At 37.2% G+C, this 27863-nt stretch overlaps 1 protein-coding gene across 2 annotated transcripts in view; it reads right to left on the bottom strand.

Moving 5' to 3' along the window:
- Nucleotides 1-1443: 1443 nt before the first annotated feature.
- Nucleotides 1444-27863, bottom strand: part of VCAM1 (vascular cell adhesion molecule 1) — a 41990-nt gene continuing 15570 nt past the window's right edge. Inside the window, exons 2-10 of one of the 2 annotated variants that reach the window (XM_054285649.1) lie at nucleotides 15787-15868; nucleotides 14100-14190; nucleotides 8942-9020; nucleotides 7948-8226; nucleotides 6955-7272; nucleotides 6463-6735; nucleotides 5578-5841; nucleotides 4899-5162; nucleotides 1444-2402 (exon numbers count right to left, since the gene is read on the bottom strand). In XM_054285649.1, coding sequence (XP_054141624.1) covers nucleotides 2242-2402; nucleotides 4899-5162; nucleotides 5578-5841; nucleotides 6463-6735; nucleotides 6955-7272; nucleotides 7948-8226; nucleotides 8942-9020; nucleotides 14100-14129 — 1668 coding nt within the window. In that variant the 5' untranslated portion in view covers nucleotides 14130-14190; nucleotides 15787-15868 and the 3' untranslated portion in view covers nucleotides 1444-2241. Of the gene's footprint in view, nucleotides 2403-4898; nucleotides 5163-5577; nucleotides 5842-6462; nucleotides 6736-6954; nucleotides 7273-7947; nucleotides 8227-8941; nucleotides 9021-14099; nucleotides 15057-15786; nucleotides 15869-27863 lie in introns of those variants that run through there. The other variant, XM_054285648.1, reaches the window with a different exon arrangement.

Here is a 27863-nt window from a genome sequence, read left to right as displayed (position 1 = left end):
CCCATTATTTTTTCCATTCTGCTTTTGAACCAATTGATACTGTTATCCCCCTGACCCTTCTGCAGCAGCTTCCAGTAGATTGACATTCACCCTGGGAAAAAATACTGTTCTATTATTTTTGTTAAAACAATTTCTCCCTAGTGTGCATATCCTGTAGTTCTGGAATTGCATGATTTAGCAAATAGTTTTGCATCTGTTGTTTGCTATCAACTGCTTTCACAATTTGGAAAACATCAATCAGAATGCCTCCTCCTTCAGCATTCTCTCTCCAAACTGGAAAGTCCCAGGCATTTTTATTTGCCCTGTTTTCCAGTCCTCCTTCTCTGTCTCTTTCCTAGCTATCCTTCCTGCAATACAGACACCAGAACCTCACTGATTAGGCAAATGTGTGTGCACCAAAGTTTTGCAGAGGAAAAAATCATGCTTTCTGGTTTATTCACAAGACAGCACTGAGACAGGCCTGACATTATTCTGAATAAATATGCCTGGCACCACCTCCAAGAAATTTATGTCATGGGCCTGTCAAAGCTCTCCTCCTCCTCTGTCTTCAATCTTTTCTTCACCCTCCCACTGCATGCTCACATTCCTCCAAGCCAAGTCCACACTGCTCTCCCATTTTTCTGCTACACCCCCACTTTCCAAGCCTCCCTTTCCAATCTAGATAGACATCCTGCATGAACTGATTTTCTGTGCACAAAACACTGCTGAACAAACTATGAAAAAACATGGGAAATGTGCACCACTGCCACATGCCAGAGCCAGCACCCACATTTGCATTGCTGTTGGCAGCAGTTGTCACCATGTGTATAATGTAGACATATTCTTTTCACATACCTCTGCTTGAGCTTCTTGTGTGCAAGTTTGGAGGGGCCAGGTCCCCAAACCTTCCTTGCCTAGCACAGTGGATCAGGTCACAGTGCATTAGGATGCATTTCAACATCTCAGCCACAGAGCCTGCATCTCCCACAGCTTTGCCTTCGGCGCTGAACATCAGCATCCAAATCAGTCAAAGCACCACTGCTAGTCAGGAGAAGGGAGGAAAGGAGGAATACTATCAAATTCCACCTCTCCTTCCCTCCATCTTTGCCTCTGCACTGGAAGTTCACCATTTTCACAGTCATTTTGCCAGCTCTGGAAAGTGTGTGGTGAAAGAGGTGCCAACCTGAGTGAAGCATGCAGACAGTTCTCTGTTAAAAGGGAAATTGTCAAGCACGTGGTTTAGATTTTCACAGTGAGGAACTTGGGAAGGGCATTTCTTCAGGCAACAACTCACCCACCATTGCTGAGGTGCACAGATTTTGCCTGTGCCCCTGCCTATGCCTTGAGGCTTCTGGCCTTGTTTGTGTCTTTCCCATGACATCTACAACCGCTGCTGCCAGGGACAATTTCCTTCCACAGTAATGTGTGTTCTGGCATAATCTTAAACAAGCATCACTAGGGGGATTTAGACAAAGAAATCTGCTGGTAGTTTTATTTTGCAGTGGAAATCTGTAAAGCATATTTACAATGCCCTTGTATTTTACAAGAAAGGTCTGATTTGGCTCATCACAAAATAACGGAATTCTGACATTGATTGAGAATGATTAAAGCCAGCAAGAATGCCTTAGCAGTGCTAGAACTTACAGGATTATAACCCCAGATTTTGAATAATATTTAAAATAAAATGTTTTGCAAATGACCCTCAAAGGCTAAAATTAGTTTAAATTTGTTAGAAATGCATAGTCCAGTGATTGTGTAACATCATTGAAGGTATAGTTTATGGCAATATCAGTGAAAAGAGAATATTTTCCAAACATTACCACAACCAGACAAATTATATTAAAAAACATTCATGCTGCAGAGTAATACAAAATAAAAATCACCTGATCAGCTCAAGCAATATTGATTTATGTCTTTGAATTAACAAAATTTCTCTGTACAGTTGCAATAAGACAAGTTTTACAAACTGATATTTAGTTGAACATATTTATAACACAAATTATACACTATGTACAAACCTAGTTCTTCACAGAACTCTTTGTTCAGAATGCTTCAACACAGAAATGATTTACCAATTTCTAGGTCAGGATTCTAGCTCTTCCTTTAATTTAAATACCAAAACACTTATGAGAACATGAAAATAAGCCCATTTGCTATCACATAGTGCTGTTCTTAAGTCACTCGTTTGTTACAGAAGAGTAGAACCAGTCACAGCAATAAATAAAAGTGCTTATTATCAACTAAACACTTATATTCACATGATCAAACTTTCAACCTCAGTGCTTTTACAAGACTGTAGGATCCATTGATCTTTGCTTGTCTTGACACGTAGATCAAAATGGCAGCTGCAGGAACTGCTACTGCTGCTACAGATGAGAATGCAATAATGAATGGGATCATCTGATCTGGTTCTTCCAATCTTGCTGAAAATGGAGACAAAAGGAGAAAAAAAAGTGTAAATATTGTTTGAAACAAATACATGTGCATCTCTGTAAAAGCAGTCTTATTAATGACTTTCATTTGGAACATATTTCTGTTTTCATGCACAAAGCATATTTTTTGAGTTTTCCTTAATTATTTTTTTCTTTCTTCATATTACATACTTTAATTCCTAGCCACTATCTTGGTCTTGAATTTGCTATGCAAGTTCAAACCTATCTCTGATATCATCTATAATGAAGAATACCATGAAATTCACAAAGAACACAAGAGGAATACCACATATTTTACCCAGGAAACATTTGGGTACATTTCAACCTCCTGAAATTCATTCTTCAAGGGGAAGACCATGTTTTAAAAGCTCAATATTTAGATTTTCTGTGAAATACAATCTTCTCTGGATTAGTCTCATTGTCCAAGCATGTGGACAGAAATGCAGCCAGGAATCACCTTTTTGTGGCCCTATCCTTAAAGCTACCACACCAACTCAACTAAGCAAGACAATGACAGCCACACTGAAAGGAGGTTAAAATACAGCTTATTCTGACCAGGCTGTTTGGTGTGATTTTGGGTGAGGGGTTTTTTTCAGGTTAACCACAGTACTGCCATGCAAGGATCAGCTATGAACTAGTTGTGCCCACCTTGATACAAATTTCACTAAAACATACAAAAAAATAGGTTTAAGGCAATAGACCCAGCTACCTACAACAGCTATCTCAATCTCTGTAATGTTGTTCCAACCTTACTGAAAATATGGAGGAGTATATGCTTGTATAATTTTTGATGACACTGCAGAGTATAAAGTTTCCATTCACTGATGGCAGAATAATTTCTCCTGATGGGCTTTTTTTCAGGGCTGTCTCTGAGGGTATATGTGCTACATGTAACAGTGATATTTTCTACTTTTTTAACATTTTCTGATGGATGTACTAACTCATTAATATTTTGGAGAGGAACTGAAAAGAAATTCAAGGCAGGATTTAGCAACAAACAGAAGCAGAACTCATGAGGCATCAGCAGCTTTTACATGCAAAATACAAATCCAGTTAATGGGGCCACTGTAGTAGTTGAGCCCATAGCTTTAGACACTGCTCTGACACCAGCTGTCCTTCCCCACTGAAGCCAACAGCAGCTGGCAAAAAGAACATTTTATCAACTGACAGAATATGTTGCATAACTTTTACATTATATGGAGCCTCTTCTCTTATTTCAACTTCACAGTTTATTTGTTTGAGTTCATGAAAGGGAACAGACCAACAAACCCAGAGGCTGATGCCCTCTTTCAACAGAAGAGAAACAGAAAAGGCAAAGGAAGGAGTCCTAGAACTGTATTTGTATTTTTTTTTCACAAGGTTCTGCAATTTTACATCCTGTTTTCAAAAGTTGAAGTGGAAATACAAAAAAATTTGAAGCAGCAATTATTTTATGCATCTGCTATTTTGGCAGAAGTTTTCATTAGCATTAAGACCCTATCACTTATGACAAGAACCTGTGCAACTCATGTCAGATTTTTTAAAGACAATTCATTCTTAATGAAACTGAAGATGTCACACTGTGTAAAACAAATCCTAGTATGAACTCTGCACAGCAGTTATATTAACTAACCTTTGACACAAGTACTATGTGCTGAGACTGCTCCCCCAGTTCATTAACAGTATGCATGTGTATTTTCCTGCATCCCTTAGCTGAGCCTTGTCTGTGGTATATTTGCTATCTACTGTTTCAAGGGTTGTGAACCCATCACCAACTTTCTTTTACAGACTAGTCCTAAGAGATGTAACATCTGCAGATGTGCAAGGAATAGTAACACTTTGTCCTTGTTTCGCTTTGCTTGAAGGAGAAATCAAAAGTGTATTTTTTGGTGCAGCTATAAAAAAGTAAAGAACAGGGAAGAGAGCTGAATTGGTGGCAGAAGTGATCCCTAAGCAAGACACTGTTGCTATGCAATAGGCAGAAGCAGCAGAGCTAAAGCAGAGAAGTCTGATTATTATTGAAAATGAAACTTGGCTATCATTCCAACTAAGTTGAGGAATCAGCATTTCTTGTAGCTTAAATGCAGCCTGTAAGAGCAGGAAACAGAGCTGAAGCTTAGGGAAGAAGCAAAGAGCTGTAATACAGTGCTTCCATAGAGCAGCTTCAGCATGTAGTCTCCTTGAGTCTTTCTTATGCAAAAATCCACTGATAGGCCTGCTTGGCAGGATATTTCCTTCCAGGCACTGCATATCCTCTTTATTTCATGCTTACACTTGGCAGCTGGGAGGAGTGATGGATGCCCCACCGACTTAAGAACTTTTCATAATCTATCTGTATTAAGGCAGACTTCACACTTCATTGTTTAAAGCTTCCTAAATCACTTAGTGATATTAGGACCACCTTTTAACTCCACTGACATCAAAGACACAATTACCTCATTCTTCAAGAAGATCTGGACCTAAAATACATAAACCGAAAGAATTTGTTTTTCATCTTGTTCTACCAACCTTGAACATATAATTCCACAGCTTTTTCTTCCTTGCCAAATGGATTATAAGCTTCACATTCATAAAGCCCCAGATCTTGACTTTTCAAGTTCTGTATAGTTATAGTTGCATTTTTAGAAATTTTCTCAAACTCCCCGGTGGCCTTCTTTTTCTTCCAGGAGATCACAGGAGCTGGATTACCAGAACTAGTACATTTCATTGTCACAGTTTCCCCTTCTTTAAGAGCAGCAGGGAAAACAGTGATCATTGTATTCTTTGGTCCATCTGAAAGGAAGAGGCCTACAGTTAATCATCACTGGATTTTTTAGAGATGGATCCAACATGTCCTATTGGACACTAGACTGTCACCCTCCCAAAGCTAATTTCTTTTTCATTCCCAAAACAAAAGTAAAGCACATGGTATCAGAGTTTCTGTACAAATTCTCCATAGCCCAGACATTCTAACCAAATACCTCTAACCATGTAGATCAGTTTCTCACTCATTCAGATCTCTACTAAAGACTGTCATCACATTAAAGATTTCATTACTTTGTTTTGTTCATCAGCACTGCTCCTTTCTCAGAGAAAAGCAGAGGAATGTGATGATTCTTTGCTCTCTCTTCATTTAATTTGATGATTATATTTATCACTGAAGAACTAACTATTTTTAAATGACTGGGAAAACTTTACACATACTTACATTTCACATTAAGTGTGATTTCACTTTTACTGTTCCCATACTTATTTTCTGCTACACATTCATAGTCTCCTCCATTTTGGAACATCACAGATGGAAGAAAAATACTTCTGGCATTAGAAGTCCCTGTGTCCGCATTGTCAGATTTTCTCCTTAGAATTATCTTGGGAGGAGGGTTGCTTTCAGCAGAACATTGTATGGAGACATTTTGTCCTTCCTGAACTGTTGTAGAAGGTTCAATGGAGAGTTTTGTAATGACTGGAGCACCTGCATGACAAAAGAAAAAGCTGTTAGAGTAATGCAAATGTTCTAAAGATGGAGAAGGTTTTAAGAAAGCATGAATCGCTTGCTCAAGAATCTGTTTATTTTGGTTTTGACCCCAGACTCAATCTAAGACTTTTAGCTCTGTCAAAACAGTAGCAGTCAATCAATCAATCACAAAATATTACAACAATATTATTATGTCCAAAACAGTTTTACCATTAAATGCCTATTAAATTTAATGCTAATGATTAAAACTACTAGTTCAAAGAAGGAGACTGTGATGTCCCTGTGAAACTGGTATGCACATTACATTTCACAGAAATAACAGTGTGTGTGTCCCCACCACTTTCTCAGACTCTTTTGTGACTTACAGTGTTGCATTGTGGGAAATGTACTGAACTGTGCATGCACAACAGCAGTACTGAGAGAATTAGCTGAAAATTAAATATAGAAAGAAAAACTACAGCACATGAGAACCAGCCTTAAATTGAAGCTGAGTCCTGAATATGTAAAAAAGAAAGCCCCGCATTTCCCTAATTTTCAGTGTTTCAGCATCCTCCAAGCTAACAGAGATCAGCCAGTTAGGTACTGGATAATACAAGTGAAACTCAAACAGACTTGTACCTTGCATAACAATGTCCACAGTTGCTTCCTCTGTTTTATTAGTTACCAGATTAATTACTTCACAGATGTACCGTCCTGACTCATTGAAATGGACACGGGGAATAAAAAGAACATTGTTTTTTATCAGATGCTGAATGCTTTCTTCAGCCAAATATTTACTCCAAATTATTTGTGCTGGTGGGTTACTCTGAGTCACACAAGTGAGGTTCAGAGAGTCTCCTTCCATTGGTGAGTTGCTTGGAGATGCAGTAATGATAGTATTTTGTGGACCAACTGTAAGAAAACAAAAGGAAGACAAGATCAGTGGTAAATGAAGAATGATATGCACATCTCTAACACTAGCTTTTCTAGAGGTACATGTCACAGAATACCAAGGAAAAAAAAAAAAGTATCCCAGTAGTACAGTGGGATCATTTTTCCAGAATTAGTAAGATGTTTTACTTGCAGCTTTGAAAGCTGAACTAGCCAAAGCCCTTGTACAAAAATACTTACAATTTACATTAAGTTTCTGAGAAGATGTTCTTTCTTTGGGTTCAAAATCCATATCAGCAATTGGTAACCTGGCCACACAGGTAATCTCTTTCCCAGCATCTTCAGCCATGGGATGAAATGTATATGTCACAGTTTTGGTCTCTGTATTTGTGCTGTCATCATCCAAAAAATATTCCTCATGAAGAACACGCCCATCTTTCTTTAGGAGAACTTCCAAGTGATGAGAAGGATACACATCAGGAATTTTACAGATGACAGGGGCTGGTTCTCCAGCAACTAAGGATGGGCTGATGTCAATGATAGGATCACTGGGGAAAGCTAAAAGAACAAAATCAATTTTTTTAGACTAGCAGAGAAGAACAGTAGGGTCAACATAAGAGCAAGATCCAGACACCATATATCTTGATTTTAGAGGTGCTCAGAACATGACATTCTATCAACATTGTTACGAGACATAACTTGATCTGAAGACCTACAGGTCCTTTATGAGCAGTACATATACTAACAGGAAGTTTATTTGTACAACTGTTGAAACATGATCACAAAAGATTAGTAAGATTCAGCATGGCACCTAGGCAGTGATACAGCTGCTTAACTATAGGCATTGAGAGCAATCCATGCACTAGTGCGATCCTGTTTTCTGTGCTGGTAGGTTTGGACATCTGAATGATTCTCCTGCAAACTACAAAGGCATTGATTTTTATTTTCCCAGCTGTAGGAATGCATTCAAGCAGTGCACATTTTTGCTTTTAAGAATTACCAGAAACAAGACCAAATAACATTAGTACATACAATCTTCAATGCAGAAAGCAGAAAAGGGCTAAGAAAGTGTCCTGAACAGACATATAAAGGAATCTCAGAAGAAGTATATGTTGAGCTATAACACTCATTATCCTAGAATTAAAAGTTAACTGGTAACCACAATATCTAAAACAATTATTGAGTTTTCTATCAACATGTACTATTTAAAGAGAATTTTACATTTTTACTTACAGTAAAGTTCAACTTTGACACTCTTCTCCTTTTTCCCTCTCTCACCACATATGACAGTACAAAGATAAGAATGAGAATTCACAACACCAACTGGATTCATAGTCAATGTAGAATATGTCCTGTGGTTTCTGACTTTTCCTCCAAGGGGGCTGTCCATCTGGGTTCTCCAGGAAAAACTTGGTGATGCACAGCCAGTAGTATTGCATGTGAGTATGAGTGTGCCTCCAATCTGTGCCACAATTCTCTCAGCAGGCATAATTTCCATTTCAAAAGCTTTAACTACAAAAGGGAAAACATACATCAATTCAGCAGATTTCTCAGCTTTTATTTCCCTATTTCTTCTCATGTTCTACTGTTACATGAGGTCTTTATGCTTCATTTCTTTACTTTATGGTTGTGTGGAAGTTAAACTAATAAAGCTCATAAAGCTAATACAGCTCAAAACATCCCATAAACATTTCTATTTTTGTCAAAGACAATACAGACTCAGATGACTGACAGTTCTCATGTATAAAATGGCATCAACCAAATTTAAATAAATGCATTGGCACAACTTATCTTTTTTGTCAGGTGGATCTGATTCTAAAACTCTGTAACAATTGAGGGGAGAGGTAGCAGGTAGATAGCAAAGACAACAGTAGAAACACTTTCAACAGGACATTTAGTACCAAAGTTGCTTGCTACTGTCAGGAATGACAATAAAAAGTCAAGCATCCAGTGATGTACTGCAGTTGTCTCCTAGACTATCTTTTAGCAAACTCAATAGGAAAACGACTGAGTCATTGCAGAGCACAGAAAAGCTCAAAGTAAATGTCAAAAAAGCTTCCTGACATTTTGACAGGACTACTTAATTGACAGTTGTATTCACTGAAATGAAAAGGTAACTGGAGAAAAGAGAAATAAAGATCAAACTGCAAATTTTAGGTCACTTTACACTTAACAAAGTTTAAAAAAATGAAACCAGCACCACCAACCCTCACCTTCCCCAACTTACCAGTCCTTAACACGCACAAAATTAATAGCACAGCCTGGCTTGCTCTTCCCATCTCCTTAAACATTTGTAATTGCTGTTGCTGGATAAAGAAAGTAAATTCAAAAGTTTGCTTTCTGTTTTCTGTGAAGAAGCACTGTGAGATCTTGCTGCTCTGCAACGGTTTGTTACAAGAGTTCCAGCTGGCTCTTTATAAAGGCTGTCTCTCCTTGGGGCAGAGTGGGAAATCCCTGGACTGGAAAATCCAGAGCAGGGAGGAAGAGAACCAATCGGGCGGTGTCCATTGGCTCAGCGCCCTCTGCTGCTTTTGTGATAGCCCAGGAAAATAAATAGTAAAGCTTGTAAATACAGTGCCTACTACATTTGGAAAAATCTGTTTCAGATCTGATCTTGCAAACGACAGAGAAAATGTAAGAATGTGCGTAAGTCAAAGTAATTGAATGCAACTATATCTCAGATAAAAAGCTATTCAAATTTGTTTTTAATGAAAATATTTTTGTGGGATTGAGTTTTCAGAACAGTTCTAACAATGCTCAGCTCTGTAAACAACATTACATGACTCAGTATTTCCCTTGAAAACTGTGCTACCAGTTTCAAATGTGTTGTTACTTATGTTCCTAAGTATTTTTGATCTCTAAAAATAAAGAAATACATCAGATAGCAGAAGTCTGGAGATCTGACTTAATCAGCTTGAATCAGGCTTATACTCTTCAAACTAATGGAATTAATTAATATACCCAATGCCACTTTGCAGTGGATATACAAATCCAGTTTGGAATATTTCGGAGGACAACACTTACTGGCTAATATGGCAGAAATGTTAGGAAAAAAAGTAAAATAATACTTTCGATGTTTAATTTTCAGTTGGAAATGCTGTGAATGCAAAGAATGGGTAAAGGTTACTAAATCTCAGTTGTTTATTTATTCAACTGCTTAAGTAATTGAGGTACTACAGAGGGATCTGGACAGGCTGGATAAATTGGCTGAGGCCAATTGGATGAGGTTCAATACAGTGAAGAGCCAGGTCCTGCTCTTAGCAACAACCCCATACAGCACTACAGGCTTGGGGAAGAGAGGCTGGAAAGCTGCCCAGGGCAGAAGGGCCTGGGGATGCTGACTGACAGCAGCTGAACATGAGCCAGGTGTGCCCAGGGGCATCCTGGCCTCTATCAGGAGCAGTGTGGCAGCAGGAGCAGGGCAGGGATTGTGCCCCTGTACTGGGCACCGGTGAGGGCACAGCTGGAGAGCCTGCCCAGCTGTGGGCCCATCACCTCAGGGGAGACACTGAGGGGCTGGGGCCAGCCTGGAGAGGGGCAGCAGGGCTGGGGAAGAGGCTGGAGCACAGGACTGAGGAGGAGCAGCTGAGGGAGCTGGGAATAATAATAATAATTATAATAAAAAATGAAAAATCCACTCCAAGACAATCCAAGAATTACCCAGAAGGCAATAAAACAGGGAAATCTGAAGCATCTGGAAATGCCTAACCAAAAGTCACTAAAACTAAAGTTCAATGAAATTGCTACAGTGGATTCTACCATAATATTTTATTTTTATTATCACCATCTTTTTTTTTTTTTGTTAGAGGAGGACGAGGAGGAGGAGGAGGAGGAGGAGGACGAGGAGAAGGCAGAGAAGGAGGTGGGGAAGGTGGAGGAAGAATAAAACACTCCTAAGTGTCACAAAATGCAAGCAGTGTACTGTTCTAGAAATACCACTATCAAATCCAAAATCCAAGAGCTATCCAGGACAGGAAATAACACTTCTACACAGTGAGATTTTACTGCAGAGAAAGGGGTCTTGTTGGAGAGTGCACTCTCTCAGTTAAGTTGCAAATAATTACTTTAAAATCATAGTCAGAGAAAAGCAAGAAATGAAACTGTTCTGCTTGGACTGCTTAAATAATCATCAGAAGCTAAGCTGAAAGAGAAAGGGCAATATTTCCTTGTTTCTGGGAAATCAGTTTCTAGATGGAAAAAGAAAAATTAAACATAGGAGGACATAGCTGCATACTGGAAAGGTCTTAATCAAGTCCTTCATCAGATAACATGAAATAGGAAATAACTCTGATCCAGGTCTCAGTAAATTAAACTGTACAGCTGCCATTAACTTTACTGGAGCTGGATCCTTACCAGAGGGACTACTATCCTGAGTATTCAGACAAATTCAACTCAGACAGTTTAGGTAAGAGCACAGTTCGCCAACAAATATTACTAGAGGAACTACAAATCTGCGAAAATTTTAAAAAGTTTTAAAAAACTATCTCTTTACACAACTTCAAATGTAAACCTTCTATGTATTTAAAATAAAATATGTACATTACCGTTGCTCCTACTACCCTCGGCATCAACCTCAAAATAGGAAGATGGGCACCAAGTAGGGTTATTTTCAGAACACTCTGTTCTGGCTGTAAACAAACAGAGATTAGCTGACAAGTTTTAGCACTTGACCTTGAGAGTTCAGATAATCTAGTTTTTTATTCAAACAGCACAGAGGAGAATGCTGGGGGTAAAACAGAGGATGCATCTACATCCACAGTGAGATAAGTATTATAGTACCAATTGGAAGAAATCTCGACACATGCAGAGTGTAATGGGGACTCGAATGAAACAAGAATTACAAGAATATTACTAAAGGCAAAAAAGATTAAAATAATTAAGCACTGGGATGCAACTACATGTTTTTCAATACGTCTAGTAATCAAAACAGACTTCTAAGGCTTTGAGGGACAAACTAAGATAAACAAGTATGTGTTGCAAAACAGAGTTTGGAAACACTGAACACAATTTTTGGCCCGGCATAAGAAAACACAAGTGTCCTTCAGGAAACTAAAATTCACATCAGATTTATCTGGAATTTAAGAAAAGAAACCATTTCAGAACTGTGCTAATCATTTCCTTTAACTCCTACTTCTGCAATTCTATTAAATACCTATATGATACATTTATTAGCTTCCTCTAGGCAAAAGAGATAACAAGTTCTTGAAATCTTAATGAATTATTTGAACAAAATGCACATTATCCAACACGTTAGTTATCCAATGTTTATACAGCTTTTCCAGCATTTTTTCCTCCTGTCTTATGGAAGCTATTAGGGGAAAACTTTTGCAGAATCTGGACTCTTAAAACTTTCACCAGTGCTTTTGTGATTTATGGACAAGGACCTATGGTGAAGAGAGAGAGAAATTTCCTCTGTCCTTTTGACAGAGGAAATTTAAGAATAAAGAAGGTAGAAGGAAACTCATCTGACCTGAAATTCTGGTGAAAGGATGCAGCAAAGTCTGACTCAACAGTTCTTTAGCCCCATATCAAAGAGATGTTACAGCAACTCCATACCTAGGTCCCCTGTTCAAACTGCAGCCCTCACACATCTCAGGAAATATTCTTGGGATGTGCACTGCGGGTCTGAGTAAAGAAAGCCTCAGAGTTTCAGATGCTTTACAGAAGCAGCTGGGATGAAAAGCTTCCACCCCACGCACAGAGTGTCTGATACCTCTGCAGGATGATTGTGCCTGAAGAAAAAGAGCCAGAGGACTGTGCTGTAACTCAAATGAGAACTAACCTCAGAGACAAAACTCACATCAGCAAAGAAGGAATGCCCTTCAGGCACCACATGCAAGGCAGTACCTTTAATATGGTCATATCTTGATAAAGTAACTGAAAAAACATGAAGCTGGAGAACATGTATGAAGACTGCTGATTACATGGCTAATAGAGCAGGAAATGATCTGCCAGTCTCAACATTTTCAGTTCTCAGTAACTTCAATAGCCTGTTCTATGGGTTACACACTGTCTCCTTCCTCAGCACCCAGACTTTTGGTTCCCAAAGCTGCCCCAAACTTTGCTTCTCCTGACTCTCTCCACCTGCTTTCTCAACACCTGACAATAATACAATCTCTGTATAGCCCCAAGAGGGGGAGGAGAGCATCACTGACTCCCTATAATTTTCATCTCCGGATGGGAAGGATGAGATCTACATGCATATCTATTTAAAGGGTTGTGTCTGTTTCAGGAATTGTAACTTTGTACCTAACTACAAAAAGAACACCAACGCATTACCCTGTAACCCACATCACACCTCACAATTGTACTCCACATCTAACTTGTCATCTATTGCAAGAAGAAAAAGAAAAAGAAAATCTTAAGAAAGTTTTATTATCTGCTTCTTTCCCTTTTCTGGAATTTCTTAAATACCATATATAAAAATAAATGCATGTACTTCCTCCATTATCTTTCTCAGGCACCAGCTTCTCAGTTAGGACACTTCCTGTCTGGTTAGTCTGAAGGCAACTAGAATCCACAAAGGTGCCAAATAAAATAATACAGAAGAGTGATAAGATGCATAGACTACAGATTAGCTAATTTCTTATTTTCTTCTATTCAGAGGCATTGTCCACTTCACAGACAGAACAAAAATTTCATCTAATAATAAATAAAAGCCACTAGAGAAAAAAAGTCCCTATTTTTTATCCTAGTCTTCTGTTACTGGAAAAAAATACATGCTTTGGAAATTCCAAACTTTATTTCTAAAAAACTGAAAGTATGATTTTAGTGGTGCTGGATCTAAAAATGAAACTGTTGGATAGTGTTGAAATCCACATACTTTAACTGTCAAATGCTGTAATCCAAGCCAAACTTCATTAGTTTGGATAGCTGTGCTCCTGTTTTCTTCACAGTGGCATAGTTAAAAATAAGTTTCCCTCCTGAAATATTACCTAGGCTATAACAAGAATTAAATTCAAATATGACCCTTGGAGTATTCAAAATCTCTTTGGGAATTCTGAAGTAAGACTTCAGATTCACTTTTATTTTGATCTGAATATAGCAAGGCACATAAAAATAATTTGTTCTCACTGGAGAAAACTACAAAAAAAAAAAAAAACCCGACAAAACTCATTCAAAATGGACAGAGTGAAAAAATAGAGTGGACTTTGGGTCAACATGCAGATGATAGCCACAACTTAGGATATGGCAAGGTAAAGTCAGATGAAAACATTTAAGAAGGAATATGAGCAAGTTACTTAATTCCCCCAACATTCCACAGGAAATTCTAATACCATTAAATCTTGTTGTGTACTTTATTAAGGCCAGTGTTTCATAAGGTCAGAAGAATTTTTTCAAGACAGTGATGGAGAACTTTTTGACCAAGCTTTCTTATTACTCACCAGCAGCAGCTCTGCAATGCCCTTGTTCATGAGTCACTTCCCTGTTTGCCACATCCTTCCTGCTCTTCAGTCATGAGGTATATGCATGTCCCTATGGACCAAGAAAGAAAAGGGGCAATAATGACAGCAAGATCTATAACAGACCATTCCACCTGCAAGAAATGCAGAACTTGGATTCTCCTACACAGGCCACTGAAAAGTGCACTGCTACTAATGGATTATCCTTCAACTTATCTTCCAGAATATATTCTTTTTTATTCTCTTACAATGGTTCATATTCTGAAGTACTGTGCTTGGCTGGGTATTTTTGCTGCCTTGTGTTATAGAAATGTTATCTTTGTTGTCCCACAATGGACTGGCTCACTAACAGGTAGAAATACTACACAGATGTCAGAAAATAATTAAATTATTTTGCAGAATGCAAAATTCATAATTTTTAAATCTTTCATATTAGTAAGAATTACAGAGATTTCTCAGTTTATTTTATTGATTTTTTTTTAAAGATACACAGAAATTAAATCTCTTTTTTACCTAGATTTTGTTACCCTCCCCTCTCTGGAAATGGACTGAAAGTCCTGAAGAAACTGACCTTCAAATAGAAGCAACTGGGAATGAATCAATTTTTACTTCCATCAAGCCAAAATGACAAGTATTCAAGAGAAAAGATTTTGCAGTAGCAAAATATGTATGTTTGTGTGTCTGTAAACATACTGATAAATCAAATTATGCTTGAAACCAGCTGCAACTCTATTAAGGGACTGGCACCCTGCTTTTGTCTCTGGAATGTGCTCTACCCTAAATAAAAAACATGCTGTTTTGTCACTTGGACTATTTCTCTCTCTCCTTTCTTTCCCCCAGACAGTTAGGTATCATCTTAACTGCTTTGTTAACACTTCCACAAAAGGAATATAGCAAAGTAGGAGTGGCTAAGTGATAAAAACCATAAGCAGCTGAATTTTTCTCGACAGACAAGGGTAAGAAAGATGGGAGTTAATGGAATTTATTTCCCCTTCCCAGACAATTACTTGGCTAGGCATCAAAGCCCCAGCCCTTGTAGTCTGATATAGACAACTGAGCAAGAATGACTTTCATAGTTGTGTCACCTTTTATCACAGACCATGTTACACTCTAGTGATAAGAGAGGGAACTTGAGAAATGTGTCACATGTTTGAAATTGCTCTCAGGCAGGATGAAACTCCGTACTGAATTAGTATGAGAAAAACCTGACTTCCAACATTCTGATACCTCTTAGCCAAGGATCTCTCCTGAAATTTCCCAAGAACTGCATGTGAATATCAAATAATAAGTAGCAGATGGTTTAATGACCCTCTTGGTTGAAAAAATTTTGCATTGTTGGACTTAATTTCTTACTATAGTTAGTTCCACACCATGAGGAATGGATATTGGCAGCCCTCTTTCAACAGCTCAGTTCCAGGCAAACCTGCAAGGTTCACTTGCAGCTGAATGAAATAACCATTGACTACGTGAGATGACCATGCACCGACTGCCAGGGCTTTCACTTAGATACTGGGACATCCTAATGGGAAAGGGAAAAATTCTGTGCAACCCACAGTTTACAACAGATAAAGAAGACATAAATGTTTCATAAGCAGTGTTGAATCCTTTTGTGGATCAAGGATCAACCAGTTAAGTTCTCATAGGCTCATGAGCCTGAGATGAATCTTACCTCAGGAGTGCCTTTCAGTACCCAGGATATCAGCAGCACGGTGACTTGGATCTGCAACACCATCAGGCTCCAGGCACAGGAACTTCCCGAGATGTATGAGATTCTGAGCAAATCATCCTACACCGAGTCTCCAAGATTATTTGAATGAATGTAATACAAACATCTCACACTAAAAAGAAATGCATTCTAGGAATTCTCTATTATTGATGTAAAGTGTTTGATATAAACCCATCAGCCTATAAGTGATTTATTATTACATTCTATGATACTGATTCACCTGCTATGGCACTAAGATCCAGCTGCTGACTTTTGCTTTTCTTGCACTCTCGGGTGTCCTGTGCCATGACTATCGAATTTTTGTGGCATGAAGAGATTTTCTTCTACCTCTAAGGTCAGCATATGGATCCTACTATAGCTCGTGGTTTCACAAAATGTGCTGTTACATAGCAAATACAGTCTATCAACAATTTAGGATCTCAGACAATTTAAGAAAAATTGTTCCACTTTATCCCACATATTGTATTTATTAATGGGAATATTTATTTTCAATTTATTTTTCTAATTCATTAATTGGAAAATTAATAAATAAAAATTATATTTAAAGGTTACTACAAGATTTGCACATTTAACTTAAAGGCGGACAAATTTTCAGGTCAAGTCTATAGTACAGAATGATTACAAGAATGAAGATAAATTTATCACAAGATTGAAAAGTAAGCAGTGTATATGTTCAAAACTCCATATCTACCCAGGAATAAAGCAATTACTAAATTAATCTGCACTCTTTACTAGTTCCTACTAGCTCACCATATTCCTTTTTTAATAAAAGAAACAACTGTTTTCTAATTTTTAAGGGATTATACAGTTGATAAATGCTACTAATTTAGTCTAAAGCTGCAGATGGTTATAAAGATAAATAAATGAGAAGATGACAATTCTGCACAACATTCCTTGTGAAGTTAGTTTTGGGTCTGTGAATCACCTGTAAACTTACCTTGACCTTGTATTTTCTTACTCTTTCTAACAAAATCTAATGTTTCAATTAATGCATTTCATATCATGGCACTAAGCCATTTTTATAAGGATTTCTATAATGTGCCATTTAAGATTCAGTTTATCCTTCCAAGGCTGTTTTAGACAGAAAATTAAAGCAAAAACTCAGACAACCACATTAGTGTTTTGACTGGCAAACACAATTACCTATGGGACTTGAGTACTAATAGCACTTTTCTGGCACACAGCTGTAAAGCAAACCATTGTGAATAACTGGAAATCCTGTCAGGATCTAATTAGAAGAAATAGGGCAAAAAACCAAGTGAGAAGTTGTCTGTGACTTCTTGGTAATCTCATGATTATGGAGTGACATCAGTTGCAACAATTTCATAGTAACTCCTTAAAGTCACTGAGGGTTAAACACAGTGCAAGCCTAACTTGAAATGTGCTTGGAACTTCAGGTTCACCTTGGCTGTAATTGCTGGCTGTGTCTCAAAGCAAGGCCTCTGAATCATGATTCAGAGAGCTCTCTGGAGCTCATGGAATGTCAAGAGCCGGCAGGGAAAGTGAGTGTGGTCTGGATTGTCACAACTGGGTTTACAACACACAGAAGTGTTCAGTAACAGTGAGAGCAGCTTGATGCTTCCCGTATGAACATGCAGGAACTACCCAGGAGCCCAGGGCAGCTTTCAAATCTTGGTGTTAAAGAGAAATGAAATCTGCCATTCCTGCCAGTCTAACAGGGCTTTACACAGAGATAAATTTCACAGGTTCTTCTCTGAGAAAATTACGAGTCAAGGTATGAATGAATGCCAGACTCTGTCACAAATACATTTGTAAAATTTCCAGGGCCCACATAATAGGAGGCTATTTGAAAGAGTGTTAAAACAATTTCTTTTAAATATCGTAAGTTCTTTCTATGCTAAAACTTAAAATCTTTCTCAAAAAACCAGGAATCACTTACAATTGCTCCACAAAACACGATAAATAATGTAAATAGATAAAAGAATAAAAACTGGGAAAAATGGTAAATGGGAAGTAGGTATTGAGGAAAATTCTGAAAACATTATTGAATAGTCTTGCTTCAGTATCTCATATATTTCAGGAAATTTTTTTTTCTTGTGAAGTAGCTCAAACGAAAGGAAAAATGGTGCTAGCACATAGAGTTAAGATATAAAATATTATAAACAATATTCCTATTCCCTTATTATTATTTCCACACATTACAAAACTCATTGCATGTTTTGCATTGGAGGTTATACTTTCTAACTTCTTTTGCCAAAAGGAAACTTTTTCATAATTAAGTGCTGCTGCTGTTTCTCCCTCACATTTAGAACTATTTGTTTATTATCTTTTCCAGCATATATTAAAAGAAACACAACTGTACACCAAAGCATTTGACAGGTCTGCTTTTGCAGGGGAAAGACTGTTTTTCTATTTAATTCAATATTCCTCTAAACTTTGGTAAGAATAATGGAAAGTAGTCCAGAAGCTGCCTAGTACCTGAGATCAAACTCCTATTCCCCCATTTCCAGTCTTTTGGGACTGAAATCCTGTTTGGATATGCTCATGAGTGTAGTTGTTACAAGGAGATGGAGATGGACAGAATATACCTACAGTGGATGAGTCAGAATTTTTTCAAGACAGAATCTTACCCCTAACACAGGCCAAAAGCAGATTAAAATATAAAATCTTGAGAATGGTAGAAGCACAAGTGAAACAGTTGCTTACACATTGACTCAGAGAGAAATGGTCTCCATTGTGTCCGTGGTTTTGGGAACATAATTCAATACAAGAAAAATGCTATGAGCAAACGAAATTTGAGAAATATCTAAGAGATTTGGAAATACAAGTTTACAGATGTATTTATAATGCTTGCAGCCTTTTAAAACTTATCCTAAACAGAATAGAAAAATAGAAATTAATAGTATTAACTAACACTATTGCAATTTGAACAAGGAATCACCTGCTCTGTTCTGCCACTCTTAAACCAGCTCTGCTGCTTTACTTTCCTCTTGCACTACTGCAAAACCTTTTTCTCCTGCAACTTTAAAATAATCTCTGCCTTTTTCGAATCTAGAATGCCACTGAACTTTATCAACTGAGCTCTTCTTAGCATCCCAGCATTGCACAGAGCCTCTGTCAAAGTTTTGAGCTGTCCCACAGCTGTTGCTGCCTGCCAGTGCACTGCTCTGAGGCTGTCTCAGTCCTGTTAGCACAGTTTGCCTGTGTCATCATCTACTGACTTTGCACTACACGTGTCACAGAGCTGCCTGTTGGCACCCACCTGGGAACATAAGATTCTCCCAAATTAACCACATCACCTCTTACTTAGGTTTGCATTTTGGCTTAGTCTAAAGCCCAAGGGACTCAAACAGAGATTCTTCAAGATACACTTTCAGACTTTGCATTGTCCTCTTCAGCTGTGTAATGACTTACCAAATGATTTTTTAAACCCACATTTACTAAAACTGCAAACTGGAATGACTGAAAGGCTAGGGAGCTGCTCTGCTTCTTTGCAAGCCCAGATTGGTATAACTGAAGTCACAAGGAACATGATCATTTATAGAGCTCCTGCTATGCTGGGCTGCTCAGGCAAGGGCTCAAGGGCAAAACATGGATGTAGTTCAGAAGGCTGTCTTTGCCACAGCACAAAAATTTGCAAATTTTATCACAAGAATACATATCTTTACTTGAAGAGTGGAAGTTGGCTTTATACAACAGCTTGAAAATCATGTCAAAACTGATCTCAAAGTGCAAAGTTGTTTCAAATGAAATATATTAAATAGTAAATCTCTAATAAATATAATAAAAATCACTTTTCTTTCTGTGGTGTCTCTCCTCTTGGAAGGAAGTTGGCATTATTCATTGCAACAGCATCTATTATCTCTCTTTAAACATTTCCCAATTTTAGCAGAGAAGACTCCACCTTCTCCCAGTACACAATAAACAAAACCTTTCTAAGGCTTCAGCCCTTTTCAAAATCCCAAAGTTGCACATGGGATAAAGAAAGAAACAGGATGTTAAAGTAAATTACACAAAAATAGGAAGAAGGTTGTTTATGAAATGGCAACCAGAGTCCTGACATATACAGTATTCTCACTGTTTTTTCCTTTACCATAAGTTTTCTGACCCTTCTGGTTTTTTGTTTTGTTTTGGTTTTTTTCTGGCTGATTTATTCATCAGCTTTTTCTATAACTATGGCAAAGGCAAATATCCTCTGGAAGGAAGACATTTTCCCTCCTCCACGCTTCCTCTGGTACACAGAAGAAAGAACATTGATTTATTATCCTGCCAAAGTTGGCCACCTGGACAGACACCCATCATTCTCAGAACAGAAATGCAAGAATGCTAGAATGTGCTCTGGCAATATCTGCCTGAGGAACAGATCATTTCCCACATTTGCCTTTACTGTAGGTCCAATGACTAACTTACAGCAATAGTCAACAGCAGTGGCTTCAGCAGAAGATGAAGGCTGCTCATAACTGTCAAAGTTCACTGCACAGTTCTTTAAATAATGTCCTTATTTGCTGAGATTATGTCTCCTTACTTGAGGTATGACTTCCTTCTTTAGCTTGTCTCACTTTACTGCAATTATTCCTTCAACAGCAAAAACCCACAAAATTGTTTTAAAAGTCAAAACCCATTCAGAATGAACAATGCATACAAACACAGGTAAATACTGGTGCATATAAATTTGTCTAATTTGAACATTTTATCTCTGAAGACAGGAAGAAACTTCCCAAAAATTTCCCACCTACAAATTATCATGTAATCAGATCATATCAGTTTCAGGAATCACAACATACTTAAATCAAGGAAATAGAAAACATTAACTGGAAATGAGAAGAATTCTCTCTTATTAAATCACAGTTGATGCTAATCTTTGGATTAAAAAAGTAATCTTCCTCATTTCATCCATGCTGTGATATTTATAACATTCGAACAGCCTATATTTAGTCTGTGACCTTTACATTTGACCTTTAATTGAAAGAAGTTATAGAAAGGCACATAAAAAGACATTTTTTAAAAAAAGGAGTTTAAGGTTTATTTAGTGATTTATATATATACTGCAGATTAGTCATGAAAATGTCTTCTCTATGCTACCTTTTTTAAAGGTACGTAAACACGAATTTGTTTTCTGGTGCCACAAAAATGCTGTATCTGCATCTATTTTGTCAGGATTAAGACTCATTTTAACAATGAATTTATTAGTCCTATTCTCTACACAACAGAGAATTTATAGCTTAAATCATGTCAGATATATTTAAATCTCAGTTAATTTAAAAATGTTTTTCTCAATTTGCGGGTGAATGCCAATATCACCAAATTGTCTGCATGCATAAAGGCAGAGGCCAAGGATTACTCTTTCTGATGGAAACTGTCATTTGATTTGTTTAATAAGCTCAAAGGAAATGGAAAACACTGTGAATGAACTACACAGGAAAGTTTAAGACTTATCTGTAGTAGCAAAAGGAGAGAAGACTTAACTGTATTAGCAAAATGCCTCTGTATTCCAAGTTCTATTGGACTCCTTCTAGGCAACTCAAATGTTGAACCAATGTATCTATATGCTGAATTACATCAATCTTCAAAAGTACTGTATTCCCCACAGGGCACATAAAATCCATATACAAGCAATTAGGAAAGTCATTCTCAATTTCAGTCTCTTTAAAAAATGGTTGAAAGATATTTTAAATTGAAAACCAACAAATATTCACCCATGTCTTCTTTTGATTTTGATGTAACTGTCATGTGTGTTCTCCAACAGAACACAGAATTCATCTCCCTGAGGCAGGTACTCAATTGCTTTCAGTATCCTGGCTGACTTCTCCTTGTGTAAAATATTCTATTTCTTATCATATTATTATAGTTGGGGTCTTTTAGTTTATATTCGGGTCATATTTTTATAAATGTCTATCACCACTGTCATGTAGTAAAGCATCAGAAATAATAATAATAATAATAATAATAATAATAATAATAATAATAATTTGGGGGGGAAATCAAGGCAGTTGAGAGGCAGGAAAATTTTTATGTTTCTCTATGGAGAAATAAGTGACCAGAATGATTTGGTGACATAAACATCTATGAGTCTTTCCTAATGAGGGTCCTGTAAATTGTACCACCAATGAGGTATTGAAAGTTCATAATTTGCAATCACTTCAGAAAATTGTTGGCAAGGATTAGCACTAGCCATTGAATTTTGATTCTTTTGGACCAATTCAATGAGCCTTGTCTTCCTTTGGAAGGACTTCAAAATTATGAATGACTGCCGAGAAAAGCAGCCTTTGCTAGGAAGAAACAATACAATGCAATTGGTCAGTGGAAGTTCCCGCTGAATTTTTTTACCTGCAGCCTTTTAGGGAGCAAAGGGAGGGAGGGCCTTCCATCTGAAATAATAAACCCCAACTATGTTACAGAAACCTGGTTACAGAAACACAGGCATTCACACAATTATGTTAAAGAACATTAGGTGCTTCTAAGTTAAGCAGTCTCCACCCTGAATTGGTTTCCTGTTTTTTAAAACCTAGCTACTGATGCTAAATGCTAAAAGACTTGCTTTAATGCAGCTCATCTCATTACTGCCCCTACATCCTGTTTGTAAATCTGTCACTGAAATTAAGCTTTCATCCAGCTGTGAAGTCTGTCCAAACTGACCACTGCTACATGCCAAACTAGAACCTGGTGTCAACTTCATTGAGATAAGAGCCTGTCTTCTCATTTTCACTGTGGGATACCTCATGTGTCTGAGATCCTATGGGAATAATTAAAAGCCTTAAAAGTATACACAAAAAAAGGAAAACTGAACCACTGAACTAAACTCATCTTCTAGTTTTTGAAGAATTTGTTCATACAGCTATAGGGTTAGTTATAGACTTTAGAAACACTCATTAAAACCATAAAGATACATTTACAGAAACACGGCTCCACAGGATAAAAGCAATTAGTCACGGATCAAATACTGTTAATAAAATGGAAGTGCTTTGTACTTCCAAACTTGTTCTAGTGAAGATGACTATTGATCAAAACACTTTCTTAGAAACTCCCACATCAATAGCTATATGTAGAAACAAAAAAAAATTACATAGTCAAATCTGTATTGACATCATTTGATTAAACACAATCCTTCTCAGGGTCCCTTCCAAGGCATATCTCTGTTCTAGCCCATTTTCTCTCTTGGATAAAAAGAGACTGAATTAAGAAATTAATTTCTTAAGTCATTCAGACTTAATTCTAAGAAACCTGGAGAACAGGTGTTTAGGAAGTGCTGCCCTTCCAGGTCATGCCAAAAATCTTAGAAGACTTTCAAATTACCTCAGATTTTTTAATCTTGTAAAATATGAATTCTCTAAATAAAGATGTAAAATAAGAATTTCTCAAGAATCTCTTAATTTGCTTAGCATATTGTTTTTCCTTGACATCTCAAGCAATAGCTTTCAAAGTCCAGGCTGCAACATCACAAAATCCACTTAGACCTGCACTCCTGCATTACTGCACTGATCTGATTTTCAGACTTTCATGAAACCTCCACATTCCTCAAAAAAAAAAAAAAATTTGATCAGAAAATACAAAGCCTCACCTCAGTCTTCACTCATTATCCTTACAGTTCACGAGATAAAGCACATTGATGGGAATTACTGTATTTTTCCTATAAATGCTTTTTTGCTTTGAGATAGCTTCTGGCAATTTAGATTATTTTGAAATTGTCTACACTCTTAACTCCACTTGATTGTGTAAATTTTCTATACTACCAACATCCTTAAAAATCACTACAGAATCATGTCCTAGATAAAATCTGAAAATACTTGATGTCCCTTTTGATATTTTTAATTTTTTTTCAATCTGTTAAGCTTTGAATCATGATCATTTACTACACACATTAATGCCTGTGTACATCCATATTTTACAAATACAGCAGAAAATGTGTTTTACAGTTCTTGTTCATTTAACCATAATGGAGTTTAAAACTATTTCACCAGTATTTTAGCAAATCTCATGAAAAACAGACTAGTCACAGCAAAGTCCCCAGCAGGTGTCATGGTATAAATGCTACCCTTACAAAATAATTTTTAATATCTTGCATCCAAAAACATATAGTTGACAGGCCTTATTTTACGAAGTTCCTTGAAACATTCACAACTCTGTGAATTTTTACTTTTAATTCTTTTTTTTTTTACCAAAAACTTCAGTTATTTCCAAATGGAATTATTATCCAAGTATGGTGCATATACCATACACACCCCCCATGAATCCTTCAGAGCAAATAAACCTCAGTCTCAGCTCCTGCTTGCACATACCCAGGACAGTCCTAAATGCATCTGCATTAGCACAGCTGGGCTGCTGGAGCTGCACTCCCATGGTCTCTGGCAGTATGACATGCTATGAAGGAATTTTTGCAATGAGATATTTTATTTAAAATTGCTATTAAGGTTGCAAATCCACATTCTATAAAATGGGAAAGAAGATAATTGAAGTTTGTATGTTCCCACATATGTTTTTTCCCCCCAGGAAACCTTCTGTTTCTATATTAGAAGAGATTAATGGATTGTGGTAACAAGTGAGGGGTTGGACTATAAAGCAGACTCTTTGTTCCTGCACTTTGTCTCATTTAGCCACAATTAAAGTTACTGAACACTGTCATTTGCCTAACTAAACTAGTAAGGAATGTTCCTTACTCTGAAAATTCAGGTGCTTAACTTAGGCACTCTAAGTTAATAGAGTTGAAGTGCTCCAGAGAAGTGGGTAGAAAACATCAATAAATTAATCAGTGGCAGTTGTCTTTCATGTTTTGGTGATCTACATCAAGCATGTTGGCCTAGGTACAATATAAACACACACATTGATTTCAGTACATCTATTATATTCTGAATAAACTGCAAGGGAGGAGAAGGTTTTTAAATCCTGTTACTAATAGGAATTGCTGTAATATCCTCATGATTATGAGGAAATGCTATGAGATTACAGACTAAAAAAAGAAGACATAATAACAGAGCTACAGAAAAAAACAGCTTTAGGCCATATCCAGCTCCTAACCTTTTTTACATGAGAAGTAACACTCATTTTGTCCCACTTCCTACATCCATAACCACTTCTACAAGGAAGACCAAGATCCTCACAGCAATTTCCCTTGACAGCAGTTCCCATGTTTTGCTATACTAAGTGAACCTAAATTCCAGACAGCTCAAGGGAAATGACACCCCTGAGCAGAGACTGTGACTGGAACGGCACCTGGGGAGTCCTTTGGCTACACAAAGCAAGCACTTATTTTTTAGAAATGGGCCTGATAAAGAACTCTTCTGTTACAGACCATCTTATAAACCAATAAATCTGAGATTAATGAAGATTGGATGAGGAGGGACTCACAGATAACAGCCCAGCACCTGTGGAGAACCCAGCAGTGCCTGCTGTGAGCCCCTCCACAGCACAGGCTCCTCTGGGCTCCATCAGCTGGACTATGGAGAGAAAAACCTCGTGCAGAATTTAGATTTAACAGTGATTCCTAGCTGTGGGGGATTTGGTGTGACGTAACACTTGTAGTATGGAGTTACAACAGGGAAAAAGTACTGAAATTTGGCCTTTTTAATATCAGATAACTTTATATTTTTTACCATAAAAGGCTTACCATAAATATACAAAGGTATACGCTCTGGAGGTTTCAAAAGCTTCAGAATATTCAAAGGTTAGATTTCATCTTGGAGATATTTTCCAACCTTAATGATTCTGTGACTACTCTTATCTCCATGTTTAACCCCAGATGAACCTATGCTATGAGGCAAAACTTTACTCACGTTAGACCATTCTGCAACTTACTCACATTAGACTGTCGGCAACTAGTTGTGGTACCAGTCACTGCCAGCTAGACATCCCATGGACAATAAGCTATGTTGTACAATGACAAAAATGAGAGCCTGCCTTTTAACATGTTTAAAACACACACAATTTTATGTACAATAATTTCCTTTTTTTCTTCTCCTTTATGGATAATCTGATGTTGTGCGAATGCTTTCCAGGTATGGCAGTGGTCTCCACTGATGCAGTGGAGAATAGGAAGTCAGTTTAAATATCTAATGAGCACAAACATGTAAAAACCGTGTACCTTATGAGAAGATAGCTACAAAGAGAAAGGCACCCTTGGGAAGCTCCCTCACTGCCAAGAAGTTTTGCAGTACTGCAAATGCCCCAAATTACTTTGGTGAGGTCAAAACTGGAGAAGCCCAGCTGTGCAAACACTGAAACAATTTACATGCTACTGTTTGAAAAGAATCTGCACAATGCTCTAGGTCTCCAGATGGGCAAAATTTTTCTCAGACTCAAAGGAACTTAAAATATTTCCTCCCTCACTATCACATGTCTATACTTCCTTCTTGGCTATTAAGGGCCCAGCATTCTCTGGTTCTCTGCAACTGTTGGACACTTTTGTCCATGCAAATAACAATAACCTAGAACGATGAACTTAGTGTGCTGAATAAGGTAACTGGTTCTGACATTCTGTCTTTACAAATATTTAAAATATGAAACACTGATTATTCTCCCATGATAGAACAATTACAAGTGCTAGCATTTAAAGTCACAGCAGGTATGTAAAACTTCTAAACCTTTCTTGCAGTATCATCTCTTAAGTACCTGCGCTCCCCTCTTTCAACTTCCTTTCAGCTATCAGCAAATTAGGAGTTATTCTGAAATTCTTCCTTCTGGTAATTGGTTTTTCATCTTATTTTCAGTAGTTCGGTTTGACTATCTTTCTTCTTAATTATGAAATCACCTGCACCTTTATACACTAGTTTCAGCACACTCATTTTTCCTTTGCATATTTATTTTGTCTTCCCAGTCAGTCAAAGGGTAACTTTAAAACTGCTTTTATTTTCTATAAAGACTTTCTTCTACACTGACAGGTCTCACATTTCCTATCACCATAATTGCTCTTGGGACTTTTTCCAGTCCTCTCAAAATCACATGATAAATGTTCTCATTTCCTTTGCAATCTGCCTTTCCAAAAGTCAGTTTCTTACATTTTGAATTACAGCCAATCTCCCATTCAGTATGCTGAACGCCTCTCTTATGCCTTTGCAAATATTTCCTCACCAGCATCTGGAAAAAGTTAGCAGATCACTCAGTGACTACATTTTCACAAGCTATTAATGCTTCCAGGCACTACTGAGTGTAGTCTGCAGTTGCCCTGATAATTAAAACTAGAAGAACTGTAAGATATTTTATAGCAGGCATATTTGCAGGCGTGTCCTATGGCTTCCAATAGTAGCTAAATTCTCAAACTCCTTGCTTCCAAATACTTTGTATTGTGTGCTCATACTATTGTTCTTTTCCCACCTAGTTCCTGCTGCGTCACTCAGTTACTTCATTTGTACAAAATCAGTACAATTAATTAAGATTTCCTACTATTCTTTCTTTCAGTTATCTGTTGGAATGCCCCCACCTACTTAGTACTTGGAAAAAATTTTCTGAACTATCGAAACTGAAACCTATTCCAGGGGAATAAAGGAAAAAAAAAGAAAAAGGACAAAATGTAGTATTTGTGAAACGAAACAAAACAAGATAGGATTTAACACTCTTGATACTAAGTTCAGTGCAGGCTCTCAGAACATCTCACAATATCAAAACTGAAAAAAAAAAGATATTATTTCACAGGTATGTATTTCTGATTATTAGTTGTGCAAAATACTGAAATATATTCATACCATCAGTAGAGGGTATTAGTCCCAGTTAACTATGTAAAAGAAGCCTCATATGTGCTTAAACGTTTTGCTAAAAGAATCCTTACTGTCATTAAATAAGAATGAAGGTATAAAAAATGCAAGAAACCATCCTTGCACTTGGTAGATCATTCAGCAATGAACCCAGAGGCTCACAGGTTTTGTGTAAAAGATCTCTAACAAACTTTTACTACAGCAATCACATCTGTTCAGCAATCACATCTGAACATGTTTTGTTCATATGTACTGGAGCAAACACTGTTTCATGAGGGCTTGAAATCTGTGGAAATACCCTTATAAAAAGGAGGGAATGGAAATCCCCTTCACATCCATTATTACTTCAAAATATTTTATATAAAATTATTCTCATAG

This window comes from Melozone crissalis, unplaced genomic scaffold (genome assembly GCF_028551555.1).
Source record: "Melozone crissalis strain CALT ecotype California unplaced genomic scaffold, PUWL_Pcris_2 ptg000045l_1, whole genome shotgun sequence".
NCBI classification, from domain to species: domain Eukaryota; kingdom Metazoa; phylum Chordata; class Aves; order Passeriformes; family Passerellidae; genus Melozone; species Melozone crissalis.
The sequence above is the reverse complement of the archived record's forward strand: the minus strand, read 5'-3'. Positions and strand labels throughout refer to the sequence as shown.